This window comes from Lytechinus variegatus, chromosome 2 (genome assembly GCF_018143015.1).
Source record: "Lytechinus variegatus isolate NC3 chromosome 2, Lvar_3.0, whole genome shotgun sequence".
NCBI lineage: Eukaryota > Metazoa > Echinodermata > Echinoidea > Temnopleuroida > Toxopneustidae > Lytechinus > Lytechinus variegatus.
This window is the reverse complement of record NC_054741.1, coordinates 31849619-31866965: the sequence shown is the minus strand read 5'-3', so window position 1 is coordinate 31866965 and position 17347 is coordinate 31849619. Positions and strand designations below refer to the sequence as shown.

The window sequence follows — 17347 nt, the reverse complement described above, 5'->3', positions numbered from 1 at the left end:
ATTACAGAAATAAGATTAAAGAATAAGAACATATTTAAACTTCGCACAAAATGACTCATACTCATTTTACAAAGTAGCACAAATCTTATTTCTGTAATGTAGCAGTCTCCGGAATGGCGCGCAGAGGTCAATAACCCTACTGAACCCGACCAAGATACTGCTTACCAAAATGCTTATGCTTATGGAGTGGTTCTGACTCTTACCTTTCAAACAGAGGGTGCTGGGTTCAATCCTACTTCAGGCTTATTTTCAAAAATTGATTGTAACACCTTAAAATTTTTATAACAGACTATCACTGATGGATTTCCACAGTTACGATTGATTGGATCAATCGTAACTCTATCTAAGGCGGGGTCCTGGAGCCTGTTGCAGAAAGAGTTGCGTTTAAATCGCAAGTCCTGAATACGGATGCTTCATTGGCTGAAAATCAAGTTGCGCAAGATTTTTTTGAGTTGCGTTTGATCACTACTCTTTCTGCAACAGGCCCCAGGTCTCTGCCGAACTTTGTTCAAGCTAGACAACAAAAAGCTTGGACTTGTATTGAACCTGTCATACCTTTTCACAAGAATTTATACCAAGTGACATCTGTAAACAAATTCTGAATGACTTTACTAACTGGTCAACTCAGAAAAAGAGTAATACCTCTATTCAAATTGATATTACTGCAAGAGTACTAACACTTACCTGGTTCAATGACAAGAGGAACCTTCTTCTGATCGAAGTGACTGGGTCGTCCGCCATCATTCCTAAGATGAAATGAAAAAAAATGTATTACTGGACATGGATGGTTGCAAAAGATCAATGAATGTCTATATATTGTTGCTATATATGAACTAAGCATTCAATTCTTTAAAAAAAATCCAAACTGAGGGAATTCAAGAAAACTAATTTATCCATCTCACCTTTTAGCATTTTTATTTCATAAATCAGAAAAAAAAACTGGCATATAACTCTTACATTCATCTGGGGACTGCCACAACACAACCTTTCATTTAACTTTTGGTATTTGGCAGTGTTGCATTTCATGTTATTTGCTCTCTGTGTTTTGTCCACTTTTATTCGTCTAAACTTCCATTTTGTCTCCCACTTCTTACTTTTTCTTACAAAATCCCACTATATATTATACTTAATACTCTGAATATGTAAATATGATTTTTGACAGACTATGTGTCTGTTTAAGAAGAACTTTGGTGTATTTCATGAAATATTTTTATGATTTTCCACAGATGATCTTTATAAGCTGGCAAATCTTCATGTACAATTGACTATGAATGAATTGAAAATTGCCAAAAGAATATTGAATGCTTGAAAAATTGTTCAAATTATCATATAATCACAAAGAATGACAAACATAATTTTATACTAACATGGAGCAATACAAGTTTGAGTATATTTTTTTCATTCATCCTGGAGCAAATTAAGTCCTGTAGGCCTTGCTTGCATATAAATTTAATTACCAAGTACATCAATTGTTTTTTTACCTGTAAAGGAACTCACTGATGCCCCAACCTTTGACCCCACTGACTGTGAACTTTGCCTTCCTCTCATGAACTTTGACCTCCCAGTTTGGACCCATGTAGAAGATGGGACTAGACTCCACCTCAACCTTGACCCACAGTTTTCGTCCGTCTGTAACACAGGAATGTGGAGAGAGAGAATGTCAACATTTTCACTTCCTGATCAAACAATGACTATAATGCATTTCGGGGAAAGGAGATTGATCATATACAAACCCTGAATCAAATTTGACCCAACTAATTTTACTTAACCATCAGTCAAATTCAATATCTACCTGTGGATAGTCCAATGTGACAAAGATATCTAACAATGTGTGTTTTATTAGCATTGAATTTGTTATACATGTAGATATTGCTCTTTATCAGCTCTTTACATGAAAAATCATGTGCTTTGTACACAATAAAAAGTTGATCTAGTTAACAAATACTCTCCTGTCAGATTCGGACTTTCATTCAACTGTGGTTCTGTTCCCTAGTTATTCCCAAATCTACATGTACTAAGGCATGGGTCGGGGACATGGCTTTGCGCAGTGCACACACTGGTCCAGTTCTCTGGACTGACCTTCCTCTGGTTTTCAAATAATGCACTCCTCTTGACACAATTAAAAATTACCTGAAGACATGTCTATTCAGAGCTTCCTATATTTCATTGAGTTTCTCTCTCTTCTTTCTTTCATTGTACCATAGGCACTCTCTGCAGAGAGGATTTGAGGTATTGTACCATATACATTATATATTAAAATCATCACACCAGCATCCTCATACGGTAAGGGCCCAATAATACAAGTAACATATAAGATGAAACAGCCTTTTCTTTCCAATAATTCAAATTTGATTTTGACAACACCTTAGAGACCTTCATCATACATTCAAACTGAATTATGATTTTTAAAGACTACCAGTTCTAGAGCAGTGCATAGGCCTATAAATACACAAGATACTTATGCCCAAGTCTGAAGTCCAGTGAAGATTACATCAGATGATGAAGGTTATATCTAGAGCAATGTTTCAACTTCGTTCTTGGGCTTAGCCTTCCTATTGATAGTTTAACCTTCTGAGCCAATATCTTATCTTAGATAATTTACAGAGCAAGCTAATTAAAAGGTTATCAACTTTACATAATTCTTACACTCATTATTGCAATATCATACAACTGCGATATGAATGCCTTTGAACTTACACTGAATAGCTAATTTAGGCACAGTTCTACAAAATATATGAATCTTTCAAAATAATTTTTGACTGACATCCAGAATACAGCGTAATTGAACACATATTGAAAAATAACAATTCAAAACATGACACCTATATTTAAGATACAATCTCAAGAGAACAGTTTCAAGTAAAATCCCAGATGGTTTTTGGCTAATTTGATTTTGTAGCATGAAAATGCCATTGCCAAACTGCAAAGATGTTACTTTAATTGATTATAATGTTGAGGATTGCTACACATTTATACAAATTATCAATAATTTTATATGTCCCTGATTTCATTTCTGATTCATATGTTTATGTTACCTGGGCCCTCTTACATAAAATATAATACAAACTAAACAATCATACATAACTGAGTAACAGCACACCAGGGGGGGTTCACAAGAATTTAAGTATGATTTAGAGTCTCACTAAAAGGCATAACCGCATTGGTCAGATCATGCAAAGAGAACGCGCACTACTGCATATTTATCAATAAGATTGCGCGTTGTATTTCAGATACGTGTTGGCAATTAAGTGTGATTTATGTCATACTTAAATCTTTGTGAAACACCCCCAGGTACAGAACCAACAGGTACAGTCACAACTTCTATCTTACAATCAACTTAGATATTGTTAATAGAGTGAAAACATTTGATATACCTTCAATGCTAAATGTGAAACTGTACTTGTCAGGGGGTTGGTTCCCACATAGCAGTTTAGGAAGTGATATGTCAGTCGATGTCAGGGCATATTTTACTCCATTCGGCATGAATAAGTATCCTATTGACAAGCTGATAAGGGATAAAAACAAATTTTTTTACATAAAGATATCGTCAAAACTTTTTCAGATCCTCAGCACAGCCGCGAATCATTATATCCTCACTTCTGGTGCTATTGTTTCCATGCTCATCAATTCCATCTGAACAAAAAATTGAAATGTTTGTCAATTCTCAGTTCATAGTAGAGGTTTGTAGAGGTCTAGTGGCTCAGTGGATAAGTCTCCAGACTCTGAACCACAAGGTCTGTGGTTTGAATCCTAACGCAGCACTCGCATCCTTAGGCAAGGTATGAAATGAAAACATGTACAATGGCAATACTGAACATGAAGAGAGTAACTTATCAGCATGTTCTTACATAAATAAATTAATACATATACATTTCATGTATAATTTGAATGGTTGCATAATCCAATTACTCAATTCATCTTTATTTCACAAGCCAGTAAAAAGGTTCTTTTTAAAAACAACATACATACAGTATAAACAGTTCAAAGATAAAAATATAACAATGAAAAGTAGCTCATCGCAGGATATATAAATGTTCCATAAGGCATTGTGGTAAAATACAATACATGTTGACTAATTATTAAAATATAAGGACGTGTTCAGAAAATAAAGGCTTGTGAGGCACACTTAAATTACTGAAGTTTAAGAAAGCATAATTCTACAAATTGTTTACTGGTATTTCTCTGGGCAAATCAAATTGGACTCTAAAGATACTTTTAAAATGTGCTTCTATTAAAGATGCTTAAAAAAAATGGTCTATTGTAAATATTTCCAGAAGTTTGACTTACTGAGAGAGGTATCCAGGGATAGAGAATACTCCAACTTGAAAAGAAGAGCCATCCTAAAAAAGACAAAAACAAATATAATATGGAGAAATTCATCCATACATCACCTCGATTTCAATATAAAGAGAGGGGGAGAGAGAGCTCTAATCGCTGCAAGTTTTAGCAAATTTCAACTCTGAAGCTATTTTCATGGATTATATTGAAGGTAGCCCATCCCCCTTCCTACAGCCCTCTTTCACTCCTTCTCTCTCTCTGCTCCTGTGTTGAATGTGTTTTTTTTTATCCTGCTATGAATGAAATGTGATTTTAAATTTAATGATTCAACATTACCTCGAGGACACCAAAGTGAAGAGCATAGCGATAGAAAGCTGCCCAGTCACGAACACCTATGAAAGATTATAGTAAATATTATCTTATATCAGCACACAAAATGATCACTGCTTTAAAACGTCTATCAAATATTGGAAACTTATCCATTTGAAAAGTAATGCAACTTTCCCCAGACAGTATCTTTTAAACAACTTTTTAATACATGGAATGGCCCTTTACTGCCAAACTTTGCAATTCAACCTCTACTGTAATATGTTATTTTAGGATGTTCCATAAAGTAATTCTTTGAGACTCTTATCAGTTATTGGTGTATTTATCAGAGTCCAGCTTCATATCCATTATATCAATGCATAATTCCCCCCAAACACAAGGAATGTACCGGTACACATTACCACATTTTCATTACATACCATAAGAATGATCTCTTATGCCCCTCATGACAAGGGTCATCTCATCATGACCTTCGACCTTGACCACACCCCTCAACATGCCGTACTGCTCATAGTGGGTCTGATGCATACTGTAAATGAATTTTTAAAAAATCACTTTTATTGGGTTTTCTTTGACTTCAATCAGTTTCATAATCAAAGAAGAAATTTGTCTTGCTGACATTTACATTGGTAGAAGTCAAGTGACTGGTTGAGACTAAAACATAAACAAGAGAATCCATGATTCCAATTGTTTTCAGTCATTTAAAGTATTTTGAATTAATTCTAGTTTCTATCATTTATCCATTGTATCAGATAAATCTGGCAGGATTTGATGATGATCACTGTTAAATTTGTGATGATCAAACCTTAATATAAGTATCTGTGTAGTTTATAGGCAGAACCTTTAAACTTGATTAAGTAAAATTTCAATTGTTTGGTAACACTGCTATACTTATATTTGTTTTTAAGAATTTCTTGATTTTGTGCTGTAGAAATCAAATACAAAAAATGGATCGATGGTAAACACAAACATCATATAGCTTGTTAGTAGTATTACAAAGTATTACCCCCTCAACTTCTTGAAGAACTCCCTATTCCAAGGCTCCCTTGCAACATTCCCGCTGTTATGCCAAGAATTCAAATCTGTGTCAAAGTTGAAGATAGGGGTAAAGGCTGACCACCTGCAAGGAGAGAGTGTATTAGTTAGTCCTACAAGTTAATTTATCTGATCATCACAGACCCAAAAATTTCTGGGAATTTGGCTTCTGGGGTACGTGCATGACATCACCTAGTATGCAATCTCAATCCACTGACTTGACTAATAACTTGAGCCGAGTGGTCTGAATTTACAGACTACTGGATCTGAATGGGAACTGTGTACAGTAGCTTCTCCAAACCTTAAAATGGCAAAAGATGGAACTTTTGCTCGACTTCTGCCAAGACACATAGACACATCACTTATATGGTATTTTAAAAACAGAAGAAAAAAATTGGTATAATGTGTGAAGTCAAACCCATTTTGCATGCCACATCTTTACAAAGAAAGGAAAATTGAATAATGCCTCCACAAGTCATAAATGTTATGGAACATGTTTAAGTGTTGCATTTTTAACTGTTGAATTGTATTTTCTTCTCCTTTGACACATATTAAAGAAAAATATGTTATAGAACCGATAGTGGTACTTTTTTCCACTAGGGAGATCTAAATTCATAAACAACACCCTACTTACAACTTCTTCACCTAAAAAAAGATTTTCTACTTGTTAGCAAAGACTGAACAAGCAACAACGGCCATTGGAACTCCAATATGAGAAATATCAACAGGAGGTATTCACATACAATCTGCTTTTTCAGAAACACCTGTAACCCGAGAATACTCACATGAATGAGCATCGAACATGAATGAGAGGCCTTTCATCTTTACTCTTTATATTTTCTTGGAAACCAGCTCTACATAGATAACAAGGAAAAGAAAATTAAAAGTCAAATTAAGGTCACCCGAACCAGCAATCATACTCCAAAACTCTGAAGCAAATATTCTTCAGCATATAAAATGTAGATGGCCGTTTACTACAAGGCCTTACCCAACCCAATTGGAAAAATGTTTTTTTGCACCACTAGTAATTGATTTGAAGTAAATAGTTCCACTGGTGCTTAGTTCTAACTTTAATACACCTGAAGGGTTGATTTTTTTCTCAGGAAATATAAGAAACTTGACCACAAGACAGACATCCCTGCACTCAATAGCTGATAAAACCCTACTACACATTTTTCACTTTCTATGCTAGTCAAGAGACATCATTCTTGCTGAATTAACACCAAGTAATATGGTGAATGGCCAGATGCACACACACAAAGGTAAAGCGTTTAACCTAGTTCGATTTTTCATCACAAGGATAGTTTCAGCCTATGGGGTTTTCTTGGTAGGAACAGATAAAAAGACATACTTGCAGAGACCATTATAAGAGATCCTCCAAAGCTTCATGGGTTCAACGACCTCCATCGTGAGCCCACCAGCCTTGAACCCCAAAGACAGGTCCCCTTGGACCACGCAGTCTGGGTACTGAGCATGGACCAGGTCCCCGATGCCAGGTAGACCAAGAACAAACCAGCAACTCTGCTCGCCGTTGGGTCTCAGTCCAATCCTGGCAACAAGCCATTCCCCAGTTGCACTGACACCGAAAGTGTAAACAGAGTTGAAAGCCTAGATGACAATTTTTAAAAGACAAAAAAGGAAAAATATTACATACCTGAATTACAGCTCTATGAGAATGATAGGTAAAATTTGGTACCAATGACGACAGTGGCAGGATACAAGTTAAAACTTTCTTTCACATCCCCTTACTCCCTTTTTTCTACCCCTTCTCTGTATCTATCTCACTCTCTATTTCTCTCTTGCTTTTCACTCACTCTTAAAAAAAAAATTCTTGAGTATTTATATAGATTGTCAAATTACAAGGAAAGACCTATCAAATGATATTTAAAGCAAGAATATACTGTGCATCAATATGACAATGAATAATGAATTATAAATAACAAGTGGAATACCTCTGGCCGTCTCACCTGCATCACGCGGTTCAATATAGCAGCAGTGCTGACTTTGAATACTACTCTAACTCGCACAAGATGTTCAGTGATACATGGTTACTCTTATGTCCACTTTTTATGAACTAGACCAATAAACTTACAGAGATATGATGGTTATTCAACAAAAAACCCCAACATGGCCAAAGTTCATTGACCTTACATGACCTTCGACCTTGATCATGTGACCTGAAACTCGAACAGAATATTCAGTGATACTTGATTACTCTTATGTACAAGTTTCATGAATCAGATCCATAAACTTTCAAAGTTATGATGGTAATTCAACAGATACACCCAATTCGGCCAAAGTTCATTGACCTTTGACCTTGGTCATGTGACCTGAAACGCGCACAGGATGTTCAGTGATACTTGATTACTCTAATGTACAAGTTTAATGAACTAGACCAATAAACTTTCAAAGTTATGATGGTAATTCAACAGATACCCCCGATTCGGCAAAAGTTCATTGACCCTAAATGACCTTTGACCTTAATCATGAGACCTGAAACTTGCACAAAATTTTCAGTGATGCTTGATTACTATTGTGTCCAAGTTTCATGAATCAGATCCATAAATTTTCAAAGTTATGATGGGAATTCAACAGCTATCCCCAATTCGGCCAAAGTTCATTGACCCTAAATGACCTTTGACCTTGGTCATGTGACGTGAAACTCATGTAGGATGTTCAGTGATACTTGATTAACCTAATGTCCAAGTTTCATGAACTAGGTCCATATATTTTCTAAGTTATGATGACATTTCAAAAACTTAACCTCAGGTTAAGATTTCGATGTTGATTCCTCCAACATGGTCTAAGTTCATTGACCCTAAATGACCTTTGACCTTGGTCATGTGACATGAAACTCTAATAGGATGTTCAGTAATACTTGATTAACCTTATGGCCAAGTTTTATTAACTAGGTCCATATACTTTCTAAGTTATGACGTCATTTCAAAAACTTAACCTCAGGTTAAGATTTGATGTTGACGCCGCCGCCGCCGTCGGAAAAGCGGCGCCTATAGTCTCACTTCGCTTCGCAGGTGAGACAAAAATTACAAATTTTGCTTATATTCTTTTTATGTAAGAGGGTTAAAAAAAATATGCTCACATGAGGTTTGTCGGCAACTTCTGTCACAAATTCTAAGTCTTCTTCTATCTCTGTTGATAGCTGCCCATAGCCGGCTCCTGCCCGTCCTTTGTAACTCTGTTTACTTTTCCATTTCCTCAGCAAGATGGAAAAATAGATGAATATTCTTTTCAGGAAGTACCACTGACCTGGCTGAGCATAGATACCATCTATAAGATCAGGTGTGAGAAAAAGTGCATTCCCTAGTAGGACTGCGATGAAAGAACACACACAAACCACCATGAAAGGGACCGGAGCTAACCATCCAGTGTCTTCACTCAGCTCCATGGTGATCAGTGTTGCTATTTACTTCTTGTTTGGCCCTGTGAATGTGATATGAGATTAGATGAAAATTATGGAAACAAATATTGATTTGTTTTTCCTTTACTCAAGATGACATTAATTTATTTTTACTAGACATGAATATTCTTAACAAATCTGTCATACATAATGAACACAATATGGGCTAGCCTATAAACCAAAGTATATGGCACCCGATGACAGTCTTCAACCATCCTGTCAATGTCAAGACAGACTCCTAGCTCCTGAATGTCTTTAATGGACAAGTCCAACCCAACAAAAAGTTTATTTGAATAAAAGAGGAAAATCCAACAAGCATAACACTGAAAATTTCATCAAAATCAGATGTAAAATAAGAAAGTTATGACATTATAAAGTTTTGCTTCATTTCACAAAACAGTTATATGCACTTACTGGCTGGTAAGCAAATGAGGAGACTGATGACGTCATCTACGCACTATTTCCTTTGTATTTTATTGTATGAAGTATGAAATATTCTAATTTTCTCCTCATTGTCAAGTGAAACGATGATTCCTCCCTGAACATGTGGAATTAGCATTGTTTTAATACCATATGGCTCAGTCAAGCTGGTCCTTATTGTTAAATCTGTTGTCAAAAATGAAATAATGTATAATTTAGATAATAAAAACAGGGCCGTCACCAGCTTTTTTCTAGGGGGGGGGTGCTTTTTATGAAAAAAAAAACAAAAACACAAAAAACAACGTATTAACTCAATTTCATGCAGTTATATAGCCCGCCGGCCAGAATGGATATAGAAAGTACATACTGGTCAACATGCCTATTGTTCCTCAATGCAGTTTCGGTGTCTGTGAAGGATATTGGCTTACCACTGCTAGATGTCACCCCCCCCCCCTCCGTTTTTTTTTTTTTTTTTTTTTTTTTTTATTTATTTATTTTTTTTGGTTCTGAAGGGGGGTGCGTTCGTACCCTCCGCACCCCCCCTGTCGACGGCCCTGAAAAAGCAAAAGAAATAGTGAGTGATGGACATCATCAACTCACTCATTTGCATGTCACCTAGTGGTGCATATCACTGTTTTGTGAAAAATAAGCGAACCTTAAAAATGTCATAACTTTCTCATTTCACATCCGATTTTGATGAAATTTTCATTTATATGCTGATTTGATTTTCTCTATTTATTCAAATCAACATTTACCTGGGGTGGACTTGACCTTTAAAAAATTATAATTGTAACAAAACACACTTCATTAATTAACCATGTTCATATATGATGTTTGTTTCATTAACCTTTGCTATTATTTTTTATTCTCATTCACCAGACTCACAGGGCTAAAATTCTGCAATTTTGAGCATATTATTTGAGGCCCTTTACATACTCATGAAATTCAGAAATCAATTACATAAATATTCTAGTTGTTTTTTGTTGCGAGTTTAAAGTTTATCGCAAGTCTTAAGCCTTACACAGTTGTAGCCAGTGTTATTCAAATATGTGTCTATGTATTCAGATACCATAACAGAAGTTGCACATATTTTGCAAATGCTATTGCCTGCAAATTGCCTCCATAAACATGATAAATAATCAATCCATTATAAAGCAAAGAAACTATCTAAATCATTAAGAAATCTCTTAAAACAATAGTGAATAAATGTATTAAAAAAAGATAGTTTAATAAAGTATTGCACCTTCAATAAAAAGAAATAAAGCAAGGAAATAAATGACATCGATCTTAGTTAAATCACTCAATCTAGATTAGAGGTCTGACCACTCATTCAGGTTAATCTAAATTCTAATTTCATAAATTTGTACGACTTGGATTGAAAAGAAACCTAGCCAATCCATCTGATAGTAAATGCTGCATGGAAACAACACCATCTCTGAATGTGTCATTTGTGCTTTCTTAGCAGTACTTCTTAAATTCTAACTTAACATTGTGAAATTCTGAGATTATGTGTCAATGCAGTCCTCAGCCACTCCTAGTACCAATGAGGTCCAAACATTAACATGTATGGACCTCATAGGCGAAATTACCCAAAAATATGGGTTAGACAATGCTGTTCTGATTTCCAACCCAAGACTTTGGTAAATGTACGCCTTAATACAAATTGGAGTTACGTGATATGACTTTCATTTGTTGGGGAGACATTAAAAGTATTAATTAAGTAGTTCAAATTAAAATATATTATCATTAAACTTACATTTCAGGCCCTTTTTGTTGATTTTCGGTGAGCGTTCCACACAGCTGCGACGAGTGATCAACTCCGAAGTGATACGCGAACTGGTCAGCTGATCGGTCAGGTGATCGGTAGATTATCTTTTTGTCAGACGTTCATAATTTATGTAAAGCGTATCAATCTTCAGTATCTTGATTCCAAAGTATCAGTATTGCAGATAAATGTCATTATTGATTGGAATCAGTGGCGGATCAGGGGGGGGTGGGGGTGGGGGTGAGCATTTCTGCCCGATCCCCCTATTGAGATTTGTAGTAAATATTTTGGAATTAAATACGTTGTTCATACTAGTTATGCGACCCTTCCTTTATGATGATCACAGCATTATTTGTAATGGGGATATTTCGTTCATAATTATTCTTGTCTCTTCTTTCTCCTTTTTAGCCTTTTTTTGCTTGTTAAAACCTTTTTTCCTTTTTTTTTTGGGGGGGGGGCTCGCCAAATTTTACGTGGGTCAAAATTACCTTCATTTTTTTAGTGACAATCTTTTTTTCATTTGTCCAGTTCTACGCGAGACAAAATTACCTTCGATCATTATTATAGTTAAAAACTTTTTTTTATTTTTTATTTATTTATTTATTTTTTTTTTTGGGGGGGGAGGTTGCCAAATATCACGCGAACGTTTGTCAGCTTTTACTGTTTTATTCGACTTATAATCAAATATTAAATGGGGCTTACCACAGTTTTTTTTAAAGTCAATTCATAAGAATATTCCTCCTCGGGATTTGAGCTTTCTTTCATGAAATATCAATTTTTTTCATGATTACCAAAAATACTTAAAATTTTTTATCGGTGTATGCCTATAAAGCTTTAGCTCATGCGTTGCGCCTGCCATATTTTAATGCTGATCAACTTTATGCTTTTAATGAATTCCTAAAAACAATAAATTCTCAGATCATCAATTTTGTCGCAATCGAATAATTCGATTGCGTCTCTCTATCAGTTTTGAATATTCATAAAAAATATCAGCTCGTGCTTTTTGCTCATAATATTTTGATTAGTAAATTCTTCTCTTATATAATCGAGTCGGATAGATAGATAGATAACTAGAGAGAGAGAGTTGGGGGGGTCCCTCAGCTACTTGTCCTCGCTTATTTGTTATTATTTGTTATTATGCTCATGTTGTGAGAGCTTTGTGTTTTCACATTTTTTTCTTTTTCAACCTTTTTATTGTCTCGGAGCTTCCCTCTATTTCTTTACACTATATTATAATGTAGTCCTGTTTCAATCATTGGCGGCGGAAGCCCCAAATTTTAGGAGGGGACAACCTAACAAATTTTGACAAGCAAAAAAAAAGGCTCTCAACCCAAACATTTTAGGGGGGACGTAGGAAAATAAATTGACAAGCAAAAAAAAAAAGGTCAACAACAAATTTAGGGGGGAACGTCCCCGCTTCCGCCGCCTATGGTTTCAATTCTTTTTTTGTTCTCATTTCAATGAAAACATCATTATTAAACTGACGTACATGTAGAAGACTTTATTACGAAATTTTGACATTGTTTTGTTTCATTTGTTTGGCTTTCTTTTTTTCTTCTCCTCATCTTCTTTTTCTTCTTACTTTTTCCCTTTCCTTATTTTCTCTTCAGTATTTCATTCAGGTATCCGCCAATTTATACAACACCAAGCATATAGAGGCGGATAATCAGTGAGGGAGCATGACGGTGTGCCGCTCTAAAAAAAAGGAGGAATATTGGAAGAAAAAAAAAAGAAGAAGGGATGGGGAAAAAATAAAGAAAAAAAAAGATGATGATGGCAATGACGATGATGAAAATTATCTTGGTGATGATGATGGTTGTGGTGACGGTTGTGGTGATGATGATGGTGATGCTAATGATAGTGGTGATGATGATGATGACGAGATGTAATTTTGTTATTTTGTCTTTGAAAAAATTAAGTAGTGCAAAGTTGAATTCATTTAAAGTTTATTATGAAAATAGCAGAAAAAAATTGGTATGCGTTCGAGGAAAATCCATCCCCCACCAATCTTTTTCAAAGGTAAGATTTTTTTTTTGCCCGGGGGGGCCACTTCCATTCACGAGTGGATACCATGCGCGACCATGGGGTCTCGAAAAGCACCCTAAACACGTAATTTCCATATTCTGAAAATGCACCCCTTAACAAGTATTGGCGTGTGAAACCCTACCCTTAACAAGTATTGGAAACAAAACGATACTCTTGGCAAATATTCCCTGAAATGAACCCCTAAACAAGTACAGGAATGTTTTATTGTTACGGGTCCTTCGGTCGTCGGCTTTACCTTATTTGGTTTAGTACGACCCCACCTTCTACACCTCGCGCAAATCGGACTCTAAACACGAAGTGTTGGAGCAAAAAGGACATCCTTTATAAAACATTTTGATTTTGTTTTATCATCCCCGCAAATTAGACCCTAAACACGACGGTTTTCCTAGCGAATTAATAGATACCCTTTTTTCGTTATTTTTGTGTTTTTGACACCCTTATCACGTTACGTAGGTAACGTGCCCTATCGTGAAAAGGACATCCTTTTTACGTTTTTTTTTGGTCGCGCATGGTATCCACTCGTCAATGTAAGTGCCCCCCCCCCGGGTTTTTTTGTGACGGCGTAGGCCTTTGCAAGCAGCTATTATTATGGTAAAAAAGTAAATGAAATGTCAAGAAATACATGATAATGATTTTTATGGTACATTTTAGTAGGCCTATATCAATTCATACTTGTTATCAAAAAGAAAAAAGTGGGTCGTTACGGACCATTAAAAATGGGAAATTTGGGCATTTTATATTTAGGATAGAGCAACTGCTCGTTATAGACGTCACAATAAATCAAGCATTCTAAATTCTATCAACTCCATTTTTTGTCAAATAACACCTTCATCGATATTTTGAAATGATTTTTCTCATATTTTCATCATCTTTTTATCAGGGTGAAATTCCCCTTTAATTTACAAAACAGATTCGCAAACAATATCAAGAGTAGTGGGAGGCAAGGGTGGAAATCTAAGGTAGGGGACCAGGGGCTGGAAAACAGGCAAAAAAAACAAAAACAAACTAACAAAAAAAAAAAGGAAGGTTTATCACCCCCAAAAGAAGGTCGTCTCGTCCAAAATACATGTTTTACTTCGATTTAAATGATGTAGGCCTATTTCTTTCCATCATATATAAAAGAACAAAAATAGTAGGGGGACATTTGATAATGTGCCCCTACTATTTTGGGTTAGGGGGAAGTGTCCCCCTGGGATTTGCGCCCATGTGGGTGGGGGGTGCTGCACCTCCTTTCGGAATCATTATGGAACAGTGTGAATAGTCGCTGTGATTTCGATCTCATACCTATAAAAAAATAGAACAAAAGAACGCCTTGACCACAGGCCAAAATGCCTAACAATTTTTCCGCGGCATTAACAACTCTCGTAAGGGGCGCTCCATTTATAAATAGAGTTGCATGTGTAGCTGTCTATGGCAACAGAATCCATCGCAGAATTGAAGCCAGAAGCGTGGGAATTTGGCAGAAAATTCAAGAAAAGAACCGGTGAGTACCGATTTAAGAGTAATTATATATTCATTAACATTTATTGAATCATAAGAATAAAGATTTTTTACGGAAAGAAAGCTTAGTTCTAAGCTAGGGCTGCCCAAATGCGCGTGAGTGGAGTCTCAGTTTCTTAACACGGGTAAGTATTGCGGTGTCGCCTAGAGTGTCCTCAGCAGGCTATAAAGTAAAACCCAACTCTCACAATTACAAACATATGGGACTGAAGACAGTACTGACCCATCAGTCTTGTTTCAGTTTGAAGTCAAAGATGATGCCAAATCTCGACTTTTGAGTTAAGGGTTTTGGTTAACAAAACAACATCAGTTTTCAAATTATGCATAAGAAGTAAATTAACGTATACTTACCTACTGCCAGTCGACAAGACTCAGTGTCGGCGCGCTGGCTCAGCTCTTTTCCCCTCTTTCCTTTGCCAAAAACGGCGCTGATCTACCAGCTGATCAACAAATGCCCCGCCTCCTTGCTCTGTGCGGAAGATTTTGGGAAGAAGAGATTATCGATTGGAGGATGCATCGGAGCGCGAGCTGATGAGTTCGCGATGCTTGTTAGTTTAGGGCTCTAATGGGGCGTTGCAAGAAATTTGCGATCAATTGCAAGCCCTAATTATTTGGTCTCTAAATGAATCATAAGGTGTGAAATTAATTGTGACTTTGCAATTGATTTCTTATCTGTTTCGTGAAACAATTGTTAGCTTGCACATGAATATTAGCAATTGATTGCAAATATTTTCTTGCAACACCTATAAACGATAATATTTTAAAAAGATGTGATCTTGAATTTACCCACTTTTGTTAACCTCTTCAGGGGCGGATCCAGCTTTCACCAATGCTGGGGGGGGCAAAAAAATATTTCTCCGATCGGCCGCTCAAAGTTGATTTTTAATTTTTTTAAAGGGGGTAATCCTAACAGTCACTTCTTATCTTTATATTCTTTTAAAACAACATAAATATCTAATAATCTCATAATAAGCCCTGTTGAAATATTGCGAGTGCGAAGCGCGAGCTAATTTGTTTAAATAAATTTCATGTATTTAATAATGTACCAAGTATCAAGAGCAGTAGAGTATATGCAGTTATAGTAGTTGCGCTATACAAAATTTATGGAAAATATTATTTGTCCTGAAAATTGAACATTCTGAGAGATGTTTGTACTATCCTGAACAATAAATTAATGCGTAGGTAACTAGATAATTACTGTGAGCGAGAAGCAGACATTTTCTATGTACGTTCAGGACTGATCGAAAATGACTTTTTGCAGTTAGCCATAATGACAATAAATATTTCAATACTATATAGGCCTAATGCACGCGCAAAGCACATGCTAAAATTTTTTCGACATTCCGACCTAAAAAAATGGATGTTCTCAGTAGTAGATAAGCACGGATATAACAATTTACGCCAGCGCGACAAAGCATGAGCGGAAAATAGGTCCTAATATAAGATTTCAGACCTAAAAAGGAACACTCTATTCATGTTTGTAAATCATAAAAAGGATGGGCAATTGGGTATCTTCCTTCCTTAATAGCGCGAGCAGAAAATGATATTCGGATTTGAAACTGGATAGTTTAAGCATGTTTTAAAGGGATACTCCGGGATAAATATATCAATATGTAAATAGATAAAGCAAAATTCACAATGAGCAAAACGCAGAAAATTCTATCATAATCTGATAAAAAGGGCAAAGTTATTGAATTTTAAAGTTTAGCAATATTATTTGCACATCGTCATGAATATTTATTAGGTGGGCTGATAATGTCACATACCCACTTTTCTTTTTGTTATATGTTATTGCATGAAATCATAATTGTTTGATGTCTGGATGTTATGTATCCGTTATTGTGATATAGTTTGCAGCAATAAATATGCACTGAATCAGTTGTCAATCCAATATTTGTTTATTCTTGGAGGCAAAAAAAGATGGAATAAAGCTAATCATGAACAAGTGGGGATAAATTCAAGAAGACATGCCGAGAAATCATTCACTGGAATAATGAAAATCTTTAGAATACCATAACTTTGTTATTCTTTGTCTCATTTTGATCAAATTCCCAGTGTTTTGTTTGTCCGATTTTTCTTTATCTTTTCAAATCATACTATTTTCAGCATGGAACAGTCATTTAACTCACTAAAGAACAAGCTGATTATTTCTTTAAACAATGCTTTTTTAGATTTAAACCAAGAATCTGGGCATTCTAAAATCTAAATACATTTTTTCATCATTTCATTACATTTATCGATTTTCATTTCACAATGTGGTACATAATAATAAACATAACATAATAACAAGACATAATGTCATAATGATGATTAGGCCTATAGATCGATTTGATAAACATAATAAAAAAAGTTAAGCTGCATCAGATGTTTTTTTAGTAAAATGGAGGGGGAGGTAAGCCCCTAAGCATAAAATTATTTCTCTACCTAATTCATACACACATACAAAAAAATAATAAGTTCGTAACAGTATCTATGTATCAGTACATTATTTTTGCAAACAATCATTAACTGAAAGGGCATTAAAATAAAATAACATCGTGGAATTCTTAAAATATTTG

At 35.4% G+C, this 17347-nt stretch overlaps 1 protein-coding gene across 1 annotated transcript in view; it reads right to left on the bottom strand.

Moving 5' to 3' along the window:
* The window catches only part of LOC121407862 (putative phosphoenolpyruvate synthase), a 46606-nt gene extending 31388 nt beyond the window's left edge, over positions 1 to 15218 (bottom strand). The window contains exons 1-11 of the mRNA XM_041599093.1: positions 15141 to 15218; positions 8741 to 9081; positions 6992 to 7248; positions 6426 to 6494; positions 5612 to 5725; positions 5025 to 5134; positions 4615 to 4670; positions 4288 to 4340; positions 3375 to 3505; positions 1482 to 1629; positions 685 to 746 (exon numbers count right to left, since the gene is read on the bottom strand). Of these exons, the coding sequence (XP_041455027.1) occupies positions 685 to 746; positions 1482 to 1629; positions 3375 to 3505; positions 4288 to 4340; positions 4615 to 4670; positions 5025 to 5134; positions 5612 to 5725; positions 6426 to 6494; positions 6992 to 7248; positions 8741 to 9046 (1306 nt within the window). The 5' untranslated portion in view covers positions 9047 to 9081; positions 15141 to 15218. The remainder of the gene's footprint in view (positions 1 to 684; positions 747 to 1481; positions 1630 to 3374; positions 3506 to 4287; positions 4341 to 4614; positions 4671 to 5024; positions 5135 to 5611; positions 5726 to 6425; positions 6495 to 6991; positions 7249 to 8740; positions 9082 to 15140) is intronic.
* Between the last annotated feature and the right edge of the window lie 2129 nt (positions 15219 to 17347).